General features: G+C 60.5%; 2 protein-coding genes across 9 annotated transcripts in view; one reads left to right on the forward strand and one right to left on the reverse strand.

Moving 5' to 3' along the window:
- Nucleotides 1-4,807, forward strand: part of FNBP1 (formin binding protein 1) — a 140,790-nt gene extending 135,983 nt beyond the window's left edge. For both annotated transcript variants that reach the window (XM_035015619.1, XM_035015620.1), the window contains exon 17: nt 1,647-4,807. In XM_035015619.1, coding sequence (XP_034871510.1) covers nt 1,647-1,654 — 8 coding nt within the window. In that variant the 3' untranslated portion in view covers nt 1,655-4,807. The remainder of the gene's footprint in view (nt 1-1,646) is intronic.
- Nucleotides 4,808-8,462: 3,655 nt separating this feature from the next.
- Nucleotides 8,463-15,843, reverse strand: part of USP20 (ubiquitin specific peptidase 20) — a 40,928-nt gene continuing 33,547 nt past the window's right edge. For 6 of the 7 annotated variants that reach the window (XM_035015625.1, XM_035015630.1, XM_035015628.1 and 3 more), the window contains 11 exons: nt 15,624-15,657; nt 15,378-15,423; nt 14,309-14,489; nt 14,105-14,231; nt 13,499-13,668; nt 13,330-13,411; nt 12,297-12,405; nt 11,353-11,455; nt 10,431-10,502; nt 9,883-10,059; nt 8,463-9,740 (listed from right to left, as the gene is read on the reverse strand). In XM_035015625.1, the coding sequence (XP_034871516.1) occupies nt 9,899-10,059; nt 10,431-10,502; nt 11,353-11,455; nt 12,297-12,405; nt 13,330-13,411; nt 13,499-13,668; nt 14,105-14,231; nt 14,309-14,489; nt 15,378-15,423; nt 15,624-15,657 (1,085 nt within the window). In that variant the 3' untranslated portion in view covers nt 8,463-9,740; nt 9,883-9,898. The remainder of the gene's footprint in view (nt 9,741-9,882; nt 10,060-10,430; nt 10,503-11,352; nt 11,456-12,296; nt 12,406-13,329; nt 13,412-13,498; nt 13,669-14,104; nt 14,232-14,308; nt 14,490-15,377; nt 15,424-15,623; nt 15,658-15,843) is intronic. The other variant, XM_035015631.1, reaches the window with a different exon arrangement.

Consider the following 15,843-nt stretch of genomic DNA (forward strand, 5'->3'; position numbering starts at 1 on the left):
TTATGGGGGGCGGGGGGGGCGTGTGTGGGTTTGGGCGTGTAATTGAATGCTCATGATTTTAAGTTGTGTGCCTCAGGCCCTTAGCACAGGCAGCTGCGGAGGAGGGACAGAACAAGTGTGCCTTGGTGCCCGCCGGTCAATGCACCAAGTATCAGGAGAGGTCCTGAAACCATTCCCAAAGAATCAGAATTCCCATTTCTGCCCAGAGCATACTCTGGTTTTTTCTACCCTCCCCCGACCCCCGGTTATCTGCTAAAATGAAAGAAGTCAAGTCTCGGCTTGTGGGTAAAGTTTTCTCCTTTTATTTTAGAGACACATTTAGAGATTACTCGTGTATGCGTAGAAACCTGTCTTCCCCACCTGGTTTCTCAATCTGCTCGGCACCCCCAAGAACACTGCCCCCCCCAAACCCCTCCCAGCCCGCGGGGAACTCAAAGCAGCTGTTCTGTGCCCGTGCACACGTGTGTGTGTGTGTGTGTGTGTGTTTGTGTTGTCGTCTACAATGTGACTATTTAATAATTGCCAAAATATTTAGACTAGAGGAACGTCCAATGGGTCCGTTGGATTGTGACTGTCTTTTATGGTTCAGTTTGGTTTTTTAAATTGCTTTCTGTTAAATATGTCCGTAATCCCCCCCCCCCCCCACCCCCCATCTATTTGTATATACTGCCATTTAAAAACTAAAAGGATGACTTGAATTCGTTGTTTTAACGTTTGACTCTTTTGTCTGTTTGTTTTATTGGTGCTTCTGCTGCCTAATGACCATTTTTGTTTTTGTACCCGCGGGGGAAGCCGGAAGGACTAGGTCCCCTGCCGGCCACTCCAGACTTGAGTTTATTGTAGACACTTGTGTTCTGAGTAAGTTTTGTTCCAGTATGGCAAACATGATTGTCTCTCTCTCTTCTCACCCTGAAAGAAAAGAATCTGTCTGGCTCCTCTTAGTTGTACCCTCGTATCTGCCTCTCTAATAAACGTATTTTTCTCAGTGTTGTGTATTTTAAATGATTTTTCACCTTTCCGAGAAAATGATTCTGTGTAATCCGGGTATTTAACTCTTTTGTCTTCAGTCATGGGGAACTTTTCCAGCCAAATGCTTTTTTAAAATTCTGCCCTCCCCCCCTCGCCTTTTAAGTGATGACACCTTCTCTGTCTCGCCCTGCGTGCACCTGAGGGCTTTATGAGTCTGTCTCTCCTTCCTCTCCTACCCCCTCCAGATGAAGAACTTTCACTGTTGATTGCTGAGTAGACGCTGAGTGACACGTTTTTCCTTTTCGCCAAGATTTTACTTTTTTTTTTGTAAAGCACCGAGAGTGTCGGTCAGGGAGAGAATCGGGCCTTGAAATTCCTTGCATCCTCCTGGGAAGCGGGTCATGTTTCTTTCTGCCGACTCGGCAGACCCAGAAAGAGGGGCCGGGGGTGGGTGGGCGTGGGTCTTCCGTGTGGGCCTCTCTTCCCTGCAGGGAAGGCTAGCCCCTGAGGCGACCTGAAACCGTGAAAGTTCCTTATCTCAGACGTGCCCCGTGGTAACACCCCACTGCTCTAAAGCTGTCCCCCTCCCGGGTGGCGCAGTCCCCGAAGCAGACTGCCCGCCCCGGACCGCCGGCCTCCCTCTAAACACTTTCTCTTTCTGTCTTTTTGTGTTGTAGATTCCTAGAGGCGGTTGCAGGAGCCGGAGCCTCGGTGAGCCTTCCCAGGAGAAACCCTTCGGTCTGCTTGTCTCCGCAGGCCCGGGCGCCCGCGCACAGACGGCTCCCGGGCTGGGCCGGCGCGCGGCCCTCCGACGACATCTCAGCCTCAAGCCGCGTCCCCCCCCCACCCGCCAGGCGGCTGCTTGCCGTTTTCTTTCTTTTCCTCCGACAGCATGCTTCTCGTGGCCCGGCTCCCCCCACGGCCCGTCCGGCCACCTCTCCGGGGGCAGTTCTGTCCCTGTCCCCGTCCCCCCACCCCCACCCCACACGGGGCCACGGAAGGCAGCTAGACACGTGCTCCCTCCTTCCCGGGCCCCTGCCTTGGCCCTCAGTCTGCCTGGCGCATCCTGGCCCGTCCACGGTTCACACTGTGCCTTTCGTGAAAACTTCGCCACCGGTGTCCCCGGGGGAGACTAACAGAATCTGGACAAGGAGGGTCAGGCGTGCACCAGGCGGACTGAGCGCCCGGATGTCATGGATGGGTTCCCGCGTCCCGAAGAGTCCGTTGACTCTTCGCTGGTCCTTTTCTGGTTAGGGGGCCTCACCTCATACTAAACATCGGCCCTTGCAACATTTCCTGGCCTGAGAGTGTCCGTGGGGGGCGCTGGGGGACACGGAGGCACGCACACGCATGCATGCATCCCCTCCATGGCGTGACACGCGCGAGCACACACACGTTTTGATTGGGAGCCTGTGCTCCGTGGCCTGGAAAGGTCTACACCGGAAGTAAATTCCATCTCCAGGGCCGCACGCAGAAGCATCCACCTTTCACGGGGCGAGGGAGGGTCCCAGCCCACCTCCCTGCCATCGCCCTGGGAACGGGAGCTGCGGGACGTGGCACTTGAGCGAGCGTCTCACCTCGGCCCTAGCTCCTTGCAAAGTGACAATTCCCGTCTTCCCGTGAATTCCCGAGATTCGCATCTTAGGATTCTAGCGCTTTCCTCACCAAAGAGCCTGTGAGGCTGGCGGTCCTTCAGGTGGTCCTGCGGCCACGGCTTCCGCATGTTCTCACATGCTCCGAGGGCCACGGAGACTGGATGGAGTTGGCTTTTTGAGCGAAGTTCCCTTCCTCTTGCGGATCCTTGAGGAAAACGTGAGGCCGTGTAGCCCGTGGCCAGTCATGCCTTAGAGCAGCCTAGCTTCCCTTCTCTGGTGCAGACACGGTCGGGAGGAGTCACTGGCTGCGAGTTTCTGTGAACGAGACACCATCCAAAGCCCAAGAAGGAAATCGCCCTCCGTCTTCTCTCGTTTGGCTGTTGGTAACTAGGTGGTCACCTCGAACATCCTCAATTCTTCTCGACCTTTATGAATCTAAGACAAGGATGTCTTACGGGAGCCGAAGGGACAGAAAGGACAGGTGCTAAGGGCTGGGCCTGTGTTCAGTGGCCAAAACAGGGTTCCTCTCAGTAAACCAGGGTTGAGCTCGACCACACACCCCCTTCCGAGAGAAGCCTCCAGCAAGCAAATGCCTGGGGAAAGCAGGTGAAGAGAAGTGGCTTTGGGTTTAAAGGCGAGCAAGCAAGCGAGCAGGAGCCGCCCCCTCTTCTGTCTCTCTGTCTCTGTCTCTGTCTCTCTCTTGCCCTGAAGGGGGCCAGGCCCTTCGGGTAAAGACTACCTGCCTATCTGCCTGGACGGCTGAGGCCGTGGGGGTCTCGGGGCTGCTCTGTTGGCAGCAGGCCTCCGTTCCCCACGGCGGCGGGGAGCTCCTCCACCTTGTGAGAGGGCTGCTTGCCAGATGCCCCGGGGCAAGGGGGACCGGGCCTCCCCCGAGTCCCTGCAGACGTGCAGGTGTGTGGTTAGGCCAGGCCGTCCCAGCAGCTCCACGGAGGCTCCTCCGCCAGCCCCGAGGGTGTGGGGGGTGGGTGGGGTCAGGAATCTCTAGGAACTTCTGAATCTCACCAAGCCAAGCTGACCGCTCTCCACTCCACAAGGATGCTAAATGGTTTTTTTTAAATCGATTTTAGAGCCTCAGTAATGCATGTGCATTGCATCTTTCATATTCTGGGGTCAGGACAGATTCAGTTCTCACAACATAGGGAAAATGGTATAAACTGCAGTGATTTGTTCTTTTAGTGTCTGTTAAGCCCAATAGAGAATATGCTCGTATCTTGTAACCCCTGCGCCTTTTTTTTTATTCCCTTCTGTACCACGTGCGTCCAGAAAGGAATGGATCCTTAGTGCTTCTCCGTGTTAGCCTTGGTGTTTGCCACCCCCCCCACCCCGCCTCTGGCGGGTCTGTGCCGCTGTGGGGCGGGGGGAGCGCTGCAAACCTGAGCTCATTCAAGGAGATAAGTCATTAGAGGATAGTTGAAGTGTATCCTTTACTCTGGGGATCCTCCTGGGAAATCATCTCTATAGGAGTATGGACCAGTTCCCGTAGAGTAGGGGAACTTCTCCATCTGCTTCTCGGGCCCCCCTCCGCCCCCCCACGCCTGTCGTTTCTCCACTGATGCTAGAATAGTGTTGTTGTAAGAATGACTAAGTTTTAAAGCACCTGCCCTGAACATGACCTAAAAACAACGTTTTTCTGCTGGAAAGAGAGGAACTTGTCATTCAGCCAGTTTTTCCTTTGCAAGATAAAAAAGGCATGGAAAGCTGTGGTGGGGTTTTCCTTCGGGGGTTTAGCGCGCTCACCTCGGAAGCTTCCAGGCTGTGAGGCTCAGGCCAGATAAGCTGTAGCAGCTTATCTCGCAGCACAGAGGCCCCCCTCAGGCCTTCTGGTGACATCTGTAATTACAGGAGAGAGTTTATGGAACGCGAAAAAGTGACATGGATGCTAAGTATTTTTCCAGAAATCTTAGTTTCATACTTCCTCACACCTCTGCCTCCCCACACTGGTGCCGTGAAAACCCTTCTTTAAAGAGTGGTCCAAAATTCTATTTTAGCCTGATGTTGAGCACCTTTAAACGTTTTGGTTTATTTTTGTGTGGGGCACTAATTCTAAACTTTGGAGGCATTTCAGTGTCGTAACGGCCCCCTGCCATTGTGAAGGTTCTGGAATTGCCCATTTGTCTCTGGAGATGGAATTAAACCAAATACAGTGCTTCCATTGGAAGGCTTATATTGACCTTGTAACTATATGTTAATCTTCTAAATGTTAAATAAAAGTATAACCTCTGTTATGTGGTCACGGGACTGTTTTGTGGCACGAAGGACGAGGAGACCTCGGGCCCGGAAGCAGGCCGGGGCCGCTGGGTCTGGGGAGGGGGGGAGGGGGGAGGGCGGCTGGGGCTGGGCCCGTGTGCACCTCACTGATTTACTGCGTGAACCCAGGACAAGTCACATAGCCATCTGCTCAGGCGCACTTGCGACCCACTAGTTCTACCCACCACCCCACCTGCTGGAGGAAAAGCTGTGGGGGACACTGATGTGGGATTCAGGTCGGTTCAGTACAGGGATTTGGGGGGGCTCCTTAGGAGCAGGAAATTTGTTTTCCATGCACATTCAGCAGGCAGCTACTCTAGGTCTTCAGGGCCCCTACTGTGGGGGGTGGGGGTGCCGGGACCACGGGGCATGTTGGCATTCTGTGGGCAGTCTGCTCTGGCAAGTGCTCGAGCCCACCCTCTTGGTAGCCTGGCTGCAGTAACCCCGGGCTTGTGCGACACTGAAGCGGGGAGGACCCCAGCCTGCCCCCTCCCCCAGGATGTGCGCAGCGGGAAGCCCCGTTTCCCTGCCAGCATGGAGAATCCCACCCCAGGCCTTAGGGGGAAGGTACAATGATTTGTGCCCACCTTTTTAGGTCCTAAGGCCCCTCAGAGCTGTTTTAGTACAGTCGGGAGGGAGTGAGGTCGCAGCAGAATTGCTGGGGGGGAGGGGGGGGCGGTAGGTGAGGCCACCAGTAAGAGGCCAGGCTTCACCTCGGCCTTCACCTCCTCCCCCAAACGGATGTGAGTGACCTTCAAAAAAGCAAGAGCTCCTGACTCCCAAGGCAGCAGACCTGTCGGTCAGGCTCCCCCAGTGGGCCTGGGAGACTCAGCAGCCCGCCCGGGGCAGGGCCGGCCCCCCCCCCCCCCCCCCCCGCGGCCTCTCCTGGCCTCAGGGGCACCAGCCGCACCCAGGCCCCGCAACACGGCCGCACAGGCGGTGGCGACCCCTAGCGGGAGAGGGGCCAGCACAGAAGGGAAGGACACCCCGTGTCGGGGACCGGGTGACCAAGAACACAATGGAAGCGGGCTGAGCCGGAGGGTGGGGGTGGGGGGGTCAAGTGTCCCTCTTTTTTTTCAATTAAAGCAAAAGAGATCTCTGGAGTTGTTGGCCGCACGGGACAGCCCGGGGAGCCAACTCTGAATGGCTGCAGCCAAGTGAGGCGCTGCAGGCCTGTGGGAGGGAAGGTGCTGGAGGCGGCCGGCCAGAGAAACGGCTGGCCTAGCGCAGCGGGGCTAATGTCCCTGAGTCCTGGGCAGTGAGGAAGCCCCGTCCCTGGCTGGAGGAGGACTCGCCTTCCCTCCCTGGCCTCTGCTGTTCTTTTTTGAGAAGAGGAGGCAGCAAGCCTGTGGCCAGCACCCTCTCGGACCTGGGATTAAAGTGCAAACCGGCACTCAGCAGCCACTTTGTGAGCATCAGGAGCTGCTTCCCCCGAAGTGCATCCATGAGGCCCTGGTTTAAACACTACCTGTCCAGGGGCGCCTGGGTGGCTCAGTCGTTAAGTGTCTGCCTTCGGCTCAGGTCATGATCCCAGGATCCTGGGATCGAGCCCCGCATCGGGCTCCCTGCTCAGGAGGAAGCCTGCTTCTCCCTCTCCCACGCCCCCCTGCTTGTGTTCCCTCTCTCGCTGTCCATCTCTCCGTCAAATAAATAAATAAAATCTTTAAACACTACCTGTCCAGATGGTATAGCAAGCGACCTGTACTTAAAGACCTCCCATCCACTGGGGGCATTGCTGGGCCACAAAAGGTGGAGCAGAATTGGAGAAAGGCCCCCCTGTGCCTTTGTCCTCAGAGCTGAGGGGCTAAAAGCTGTGGGAGGAAACAATGGGGATCTCCTCATTCTCGGCTGTTGGGCCCGGGAAGGAGGTGGGGGGTGAGGTGGGGCGGGAAGGATCCCGGGCAGCCTTCTGCCCCCTCAGTGTGCACATCCTCCCACCGGTGGCACCAGGCTGTGCCCTGTCCCCCCTCCCAGCTCCCCAGACACCACCTGGGCCAGGCTGCTCACTGCTCTCAGATCCAAGGAAGGGCTGGAGACGGCATCCTAACGCGTCCCTGGGACAGCTTTCCAGAACACACATTGTCTTACAGTGTGGACTGCCCTTTTCATAGCTTCTCCTCAGGGCGTTCATCTCCTCTCTGCTGCAGGCAGAGGAGCCAGAGGGAGGTGTGATTCCAAAACCCCACTCGCTTCCCCCGAGGCTCTGTGGGGCTCAAAACGAGGTGGTGTAAGACTCACAGGATCATTTATGTTTGCACTGAATTCCAACTAGAACCAAGGTAGGAAGCTACACTTTTGGGGGGGCCTGCACCTTGCAAATGCATTTTCTGATGCGGGTTTGTGAGCAGAAGCACGGGCAGTACGCTCCCCCGTCTGTGGGTAGAGGCTCTTGTCTCCTCTAAGAGGGGCTGCTGGAGGGAGGCCCAGGCCCAGCCGAAGGCAGGAGCCCGACGGCAGTGGGGGAGGGGATGCCTGGGGAGGAAAGACAGGAGGTGGCTTCCCCACTGCCCCGGGCTTCCTGGCCCCATGCTTCCCGGCCCCACCCAGTCTGTGAACATCCACAGTCTCCTGTTTTGTTTCCCGATTCCAGCATCTGAGTTTGGTGGAGCCACTTAAAAGCCTGGTATATCAAGGGAAAATATAAAAGAAAGATTTTAAGGCCAATTTGGCACCTCCCTCTTTCTCCCCCACCTTCCCGCAGTACAATGAGTGTCCCCAAACCTCCGAAATCAGGCAATCCTTCTTCATTCTCATCTTCCATGGTAAACAAGGCCAATCACGAAATCCGTACCACAAATTCCGTGTGTACAACGTTCAAATGTGAGCAAAGCTAAAGATAGTGCTTAGACTCCGATACACACCGACGTGGGAAAGCTATAAAGAAAAGTGAAGGATGAAGGACAGGCAGGAGCTACTTCTGGGGCGGGGCGAGGCGGCGGCTGTGCTCAGGAGGGACCCACAGGGGCTCACGGGGCCCGGTGATGGCAACACCCGGGGGTAACCATTCCTGATGCTGAACATGGGTCTGCACACTCACATCTGATGGGATTTCACAAGCACATGTGCTTCAGATAACACATGAAAACCTCCCATTCTTCTCTCCCCACCAAACCCCAACAAGTATGAACAAAAGCCAACCAAGACCACAGGGAGAATAAAACACTAGCATCATCAAGTGCCGGGGAACTCCCCGGGTACGACCCCAGCAACTGCGATGCTGTGATTGGAGGAGCCAATGTCTGCCGTCAGCCGAGGAGGGAAGGGTCCCTCCAGCTGTGGAGCCCTTGCCCACCCCAGGGAGGGTAACCCCAGCTCGCAGAGGTCACCTCAAGTGGCCGAGTGGCCGGGGGCGCGGCGCCAGTAGGGGCCCGGCCGGTGGGATGTGCTGGCCTTACCCCTCCCCCCCACACACATCTGGCCCCACTTCTCTGGGTCCGGGCTGGTTCCAGGAAGATGTGTCCGCGGCCCCCTCTTCCTCGTCCGCTCCTGCAGCCTCCAGACGCTGTCTGGCTTCAGAGCCCTGCCAAGCCCCCTCCCTTGTGTGGTGGTGTGGACCGCCGACCCCCCCACCCCGGGCTCAGGCCCCCCGCTAACACAGTGAGCTGCCCGGACACAGACGACAGCGGGGGGCTGTGGGGAACGCGTATGTATTTATTAGGACATTCTGAACACCGACGAGGCCTCGCCGACGGGGCGGCGAGTTTACAACCTGGCGCAGAACCTGTCACCAGCGGGGTGACGACGTGTGGCCGCCCAGCCCCACCACGGGGTCGCCTGCTGGCTGCAGCAGGAACTTTCAAAAGACTGTAGCACATGTCAAGGGACTCCAGAGCGGCTTGTTCTTGGATCACATGCTGCCTCGGTGGGGAAGGAACCGGGTAGAAGGACTGCAGAGTGAGCTACGTGCCGCGCCAGCTTCTGGGGCTCTGCCGGAATTCCAGCCACATCTGCTTCGAGAGACTGAAGGCCACGGCATGTGGGGGCCTGGGTCCTGAGGCCCCTTCCCCGCCCCCGTTCCCTCTGGCCCTGACAAGGTGGGCATCTGGCCCCAGCAGCTTCGTCCAGGGGCATGGGCGCCCCCGGAGGCAAGGCCCAGCCCCGGGGGCTCATCCCAGCGCCCCAGCGTGGCCTGGCTCAGCATCCAGAACGGGCTTCCACGGCCGACTGAGAGCTGCCCCAGAGCCACAGCTCCCTGGGCTCCCCATACAGTGTGGCGAGAAACAGGGAGCCCCCCAGGGAGGCCGCATTCGCAGCAAAGCACAGTGACACGGGGCACTTGTCACCTGGTTCCCCGGTGGGGACGAGCGACAGCCAGACCGTGGGGCCAGCTCGGCAGCATGGGGAGCCAGGGACCAGCTGCCTCCAGAAACAACCCCCACCCCGGGTCCCCACCGCACAGGAGTCCAGAGTCGTCAGCCTGCAGGAGAAACGCTGAGAGCAGCCCAGGGTTCCGGGGCCTTTCTGTGACACTGGGGACCGGGGCCGAAGCGGGGCCTAGGGAGGAGCTGGGTCCGGCACCCCCACTGCTCCAGCTCGGGCCTCTGCACCCCAGCTCCCCGCTGTGCATCCCGGGTGCTGGCCAGCGCCTGGAGCTCCTCCCACCCCTCAGTCCCTAGGCCACAGCCCCTGACTTGGAGCTCCAGGGACCCAAGCTGGGCCCAAGCGAGCGAGGGGGCGGGTGGGGGACACAACGACCGTGACAAGTGGGCACAAAGACCCAAGTTAAGGAACGTCGCAGAGCCCTGGTCATTTGAAGAGCCCGAAGTGGATGTATTTCCTGGTTGCGACATTACTCCCTGGAACCCAAACGACTTTTCTGTCTCTTTACACATCTGGGTTTCCCAAACGGCCAGCCTCTCTTCCGGGCACAAGCACGCCCTCCGCAGGGAGGAGGGCCAAGGCGGGGGCCTGTGGGGACACTTGGGTCACTCAGCCTGGCGGGGCCCACGAGAGGGTTTTTCCAAACAGCCTCACGGAAGGTGCATTCAGGGATGCACTCTTCCAACGCACAGGGGACAGGAGAGGGTCTCTGCAAAGGGAGGGGACTTACAGACTGGCCCACCAAGTCACACGGCCCGGGTCTCAGCTTCGATCTTCTGCTCCCCGTGTAGGCTCTCTGGGTCCTGGAGCTGGGCCACGCTCTGTCGGATGGCGATCTCGGGGCCGCCGCCATACAGGTTGTTCAGGTAGACCCAGGTCTCCTCTGAAATCTGCCCGTAGTCAGCTCCTGCGGGGCCCCAGAGGCCACGTGGTCGGGGCTGGGCTTGCGCGTGCCCCCTCACCCCATCCGGGAAGCCATGGTCTTGACTGGGGGGGCTCCGGGAGGTCTGCGCCCCACGAGGGAGCTTCCGTGCAAAGCTGCTCAAGAGCAATCTCGGGCCGCTCCACGGGGACGTCCGTCCGCTAAGGACCCCAGAAGGCACATCTCCGCTGCCACCCATTTCCCGGGTGGGGGGGTGCCCGCGAAGGGCAGGCAGAGGCCAGCACAGGGCCTGGGTAGCAGCGGCGGGGGCTCCCGGAAGGACTGATTGGCAGCCAGGAGGGACCGTGGGGAGGCTGGCTGGCCGGGGAGGCAGGCCTGGAGCCGGCGAGACTCACCCTGCTTCAGTTGGATGTGGCCGCTTCCTTTGACCTGTGCAATCCTGCTGTTGTCAATGGGCCCAGGGGGCTCTGGAACAGACGCAGCTCAGGCTCAGCGCCTCTGGGCCTCTGCAGCAGCGGGAAGCCCCCCGGTCCCCAACACGGCCCTCCAGCTCTCAACAGGTGAGAGCCGTTCTCAAGGCATGACTCCAACACCGCGACCCCAGAGAGGCCGTCCGGGGCCCACGGGGTCCGTGTGACATCCTCACAGGGGCAGGTGTGGGGCACCGGATGCTCATCCACAGAAGGGATTTCTGGGACTCGGGCACTGGCTTCAGAGCACCCTTCCCCAAACCTCACGTAATCCTCAGCCACCGTGGGACTTGAGAGCTGTTCCCAGAGGCAGGGCGAGGACCTGCCCAGGGAAGAGCTGGCTGAAGGCGAAGCCGGGGCCCGAGCGCGGGCTGCCAGCGACTCTCCAGCGCAGCCGAGCCTGCCTGCCTCCCCCAACCCTAGGGAGCCCCCGGGGCGCGCCTGGCACCTCGCCGCCCAGCAGGGCCTGGACGGCAGCAAGGCCCCTCCCCCCGCCCCGAGGCCTGGCTGGTGCTTAGGCCCTGAAAGGCCAATGTCCCGGGCACAGAACCTGCTGACCCTGCCAGGCCCCCCAGCCCCAGGCTGGGAGCCATGTGTGGAGCTCGGGCTCTGCTGTTTCTTGCCGGGGACTGCGGATGACTCTGGGAGGCAGCCTTGTCTGGGCACAAGCAGGGACAGGACGTGAGGAAGGGGTGAGCAAGACGGCTCCTGTCCTGCTACAGCAAGAAGGCCTGGCCCGGGGCGCTGGGGGGCCTGGCCCGGGGTAGGGGGGACGGGACAGTGATCCCAGCCCTGGGGCGGGGGAACAGCTGTGCCGGGGGCGGGCGGGGGGCCGTGCTCCACTCACCGTTGTCCTTGCCCTTGACAAAGGCCTCCCACTCCCGAAACCACTGCATGCTGATGCAGTAGATGACACCGGGGGACTCCTCCGCCTGGAAGGCTTTGTTCAGCTGGGCCGCCGGGGAGAGTCAGCAGAGGGGAGGGTCGGCACCACTGCCCAGCACCCCGCTGACCCTCCCCCTCATCCCCAACTCTTAGAACACACCAGATACTCCAGGTAGAAAACTTGGGGCTCCCAGACAAGTCCCACCACTCCAACGTCTGCAGGGAACACTTGGGGGGATCTCTCCAAACGAGACCACAGGCCGATGCGGCTCCCCCCACTTAACTGAATGCGCTGATTTGCTCCATTAACTCTTCTGACCCGTCATTTTTCCACGGGCACAAAGCTCAGTGGCCTTAACTGTCTTTCACCCACGATCCACCCCCGAAGGGCGGGTGGTCCCCGGCCACCCTGTTCCGAGCAGCCCCGGGCCTCACACACGCCTGCTTCCTTTCCTGAACAGGATCATCCTGGGTCGTTTTGCCACTTGCTTTTTTCACTTAATGCACCTTCCGTGTCACTTTGTAGAGCCCCGTGGTTCTCACTAGCGGGGAGATCTGCCGCCCAGGGGACATGGCCGATGTGTGCAGGTGATTTTTGTGGTCACTGGCAGGCGGGGGGCCAGGGATGCTAACTGTCCTCTCACACACAGGACAGCCCCCACAATAAAGAGTCACCCAGCCCCAAAGAGCAGGGCTCTGTTCTTTCCAGAGCTGCTCAAGCAGAGGGACCTGAGCCTCCGGAACCTGACCCTCTGAGAGCAAAGCCTGCAACGTCTGGCCCCTCCGTTCTCCCACAGGACAGGTCTTCCAAACAGAGCCTGACCGCACACGGCTCTTCAGTCCCCGGCTCCCCACATGTCCCCCCAGAGGCCGGAGGCACGGCACCCCGCCCCCGCCCGCACGCACCTTAATGAAGGTGTCGATCTCGATCCGCCTCCGCTTGGCCAGCGCCTCGATCTCCACCTGGCAGATGCAGCACACGTACAGATGGTTCACGGCGGGGCCGCCCCCAAACCTGCGCCCGGGGGGAGGGCAGAGAGAGAGAGAGCACGTGAGCGCACCCTGAGGGGAGGGGTCCGGGAGGGGAGGCGGCAGAACGTGACTGCCCTCCACTTGGTGGGTTTCTCCTCCTCCTCCGGGGAGCCTCCCTGATGCTGCCCTGGGTGCCCAGTGCTCGGGCCTGTTGACTTTTCTGTCTCCCTCACGCGACTGGCAGGGGGACCTGCATGCCGTGGGCCCACAGTACCTGGCCCCGCACCTGGCCCAGGTGTGTCACAAAGCTATGTTTAAAGGCTAAAGGGCAGGTTAACATTCTCGCCTCCTCTCTTGGCTACTGGGCAGGAGCCGCTGTGTCCAACGGCCCACCCGGCCAGATCCCGAGGACGGTGTCAAAGGGAGGCAGAAGCTTGTCCCTCTGCAGGTAGGAGGGTGAATTCCCACGGGATATGGGGACACATCTCCCTATGGGGCTCTGACCCACCCACCACCACCAGCCAAGTCTGCACCTGACCTGCCAGCGGATGGGGCAAAGCCTGTCCGAGGAGAGGCCTCCCCTGCCTGTCTGATTACTCTCTTAGGGGGGCACATCCCGCCTGCCCATCTGCAGAGCGACCCGGGCCTAGGCAGGTCCTCGACATGAGAGCCACGTTTCTGGTCCTGAGGGACTTGAACCTGGAGGGCCTCAGGCCACACAAGCCCCAGGCCATCGAGCTGCGCCGGCCCGAGCAAGCACACCGGGGACTATCTGTGAGAGGGCCCTGCTGGCCTTTGCTGGAGCCAGTCTCTGTCCCTCCCGACTGTCAGGGTCCGACGGGTGCCCGCAAGTGTCTTCGTCGCTGCAGTCACGCGCAGGGAGGCTGGCAGCTACTTCTAGGCAGCATGGGGGCCCCTCCCGGCCCCACGGATGGCGGCCCGGACAGGAGCAGGCACGGCACCTTACCTGTTATACAGGTGCTCCCACACGTTCTGGGGCAGGATCACCACCAGGTCGTCAATGTAGTGGTATTTGTGGGGCGGGATGCCTGTGGAGGGAGGCACAGGGATGGAGTGCTGGGGGCTCGGCCGCCCGCCCCCTCCCCCCACCCCGATCACAGAGGAGGCACCCTCACCTCCGTGGGAGCAGAGGAAGGTATGATTGGTGATGGGCCCCGGCTCGGCGAACGTGTTGAACTTGTTGAGCCATTCTCGAGACACGTAGAACCGCAGCAGGCTGGGCTCCCGCATGGCAGCCAGGGATACCACTTGCTGCCGTTCCCGCACAGCCTCCTCACTGCTCTTCCTGCAGCAGGGGTGGGGCAGGGGTGGGCAGAGCAGGGGTGAGCAGGGGTAGAGCAGGGATAGGGCAGGGTTAGGGCAAGGGTGGGGCAGGGATGGGGCAGGGGTGGGGCAGGGGTGGGTAGCGGAGCCCCTGGCAGCATCTCAGCGGCCCCACCACCCCTGCCAGAGTGCGGGCCACGATCACTCCCACAGGAGAACTACGGGAAGACCCAAACTCAACTTCTTGGGTTCCCCGCTTTCCCCACAGCCAGAAGGCTCTTTCTTACAAGCTGGAACCCTTACTGCCCGGGGCCTAGAACCGTCCAGGCTCCACCCCCTACCACAGGCACCCAGAGTAAAGCCCCAGGGCGTAGGGGCTGGCCATCCCGGCCCACAGGTCACCCATCTGTCCTTGACCCGGACCCCTCCCCGCCGAGACAGCCTGCCCGGGGCCCCACCGGTAGAAGAGCACGTAGGCCTCGGCGTTCTGCACCACTGTCTCGTGGACCTCAGTGACATACTGGTCGTCGAACTCGTACCACTGCCCGTTGATCACGTTTTGGCAGTAGGCGATGTAGTGGCCACCTGCGGCGGGAGGGGCAGGCTGGTCACGGATGCCCTAGGGGACGGGGACAGGGGTGAGGCAGGGGCGTCTGACTCACTGCCTGCCGTGCCGTGGTGGCAGATGACCGAGAGGAGGTCGTAGGTGGTGATCTGGGACGTGCACTCCTTGGCAAGGAATGGACGCAGGTCAAGTCCCTCGAGGGGGAAGGAGACGTGGCTGCTGATTTTGAACGAGTACATGACCTCGTGCCGAAAGCGCTTCAGGTGGATGCACAGGATCTGGGGGGTGAGGGAGGAGGCGGCGGTCATTCCAGACAGGGCTGGCCGGGGCCCTGTGACCCCCGGTAACGAAGCGGGGGCTCAAGGCCGGGCTCTGGGACACCCACTGGCCCACTCAGGTCTCGCCCTCCAGGTGAGCACAGGAAATGAAGCAGCGAGAGCCTTCCGGAGGCCCAGGCCAGCTGAGGGGTCCCGCTCACTGGCCAACTGGCCACTCGGAAGAGCTGCGCGCAGGAGCTGAGCTAGCTCGCTGCACGGCCCTGGGCAGGGGCGCCCCCGCAGGCTGTGCCCGAGGGCGGCGCTGGGCCAGGCAGGAAGCTGGCCATCAGAATTCTGACTACCAGTTCTGTGGCACTGACTTCCCCACAGCTTTTCCACGCGGGCTTCCCAAACCTGCTCGGCACCACCCAAGCACCCGCATCCCGGGCCACGCTCCTCTGCGCTCTGGCCACGCGGCCCTTCCTGGGTTTGGCCAAGCCCGTTCCTGCCTCGGAGCTCTGCCTGCCTGCTTCTTCCCACTCTCCCTCCACCAGGCTGAAGCCAGCCCCTGTGCTCAGGGCTCACTCAGACCCACTTCCCTCAGAATGGCCTTCCCCAATGCAGACGGCCTGGTGGCCACGTCCCTCCCCAGACACCTGTCTTCCTCCAGGTGGCACCCTCCACCCCACCCCTGCAGAGTGTAGGGGGAGCTGAGGGAGGGTCCCAAGTCACAAAGGGAGAGATGAGCCCCTCCACCTGCCAGAGCCTCCCCCCGCAGCAGGTCTCTCAGCCGAAGCAGGAGATGCCCCCTGCCCTAGGCCTCTTCAGCTCAGGCTCCCTGAGGCAAAGGGCGACCGCTCCACCACACACCAGCAGCAGGCAGAGACGGCGGGAGGCTGCCCCACTCACCTCGGGCAGCCGCAAGACCTTACAGTACTTCACCCCGTTCCGCAGCCTGGCAGGGAAGAACGGGGGAGAAGCGGTGAGCATCCCAGTGTGCGGGCAGAGGGGCCCGGCGAGCACCCTCCCCACACGGTCACCTCGGAGAGGTCAGGGTCAAACTCTCTGGAGGAACCGGGGAAGTACGTGGGACACAGACAGACTGAGGCGTGGGAACGGACCGCTGGGGGGAAAGCCCAGAACACACACACTTACTTTTTACACCGTTCACAGCTGTACATGTTGTCACCTAGGGCAGGAAATGCAGACAACGGTGAGCAGGGACCGGAAGTGGGAGCCGAGGTGGACATAACGATTTATGCTTACGAGACACAACCCGATATGCTGCCTGCAAGAGACTCACTTCAGCTTTAAGGGCACACGGGCTGAGAGAGAGAGGGATGGAAGGAGACATTCCCTGCGGATGGAAAGCAAC

The sequence above is a fragment of the Mirounga leonina genome, unplaced genomic scaffold (genome assembly GCF_011800145.1).
Source record: "Mirounga leonina isolate KUSES-001 unplaced genomic scaffold, KU_Mleo_1.0 Mir_170, whole genome shotgun sequence".
In the NCBI taxonomy this organism is placed as follows: Eukaryota; Metazoa; Chordata; class Mammalia; order Carnivora; family Phocidae; genus Mirounga; species Mirounga leonina.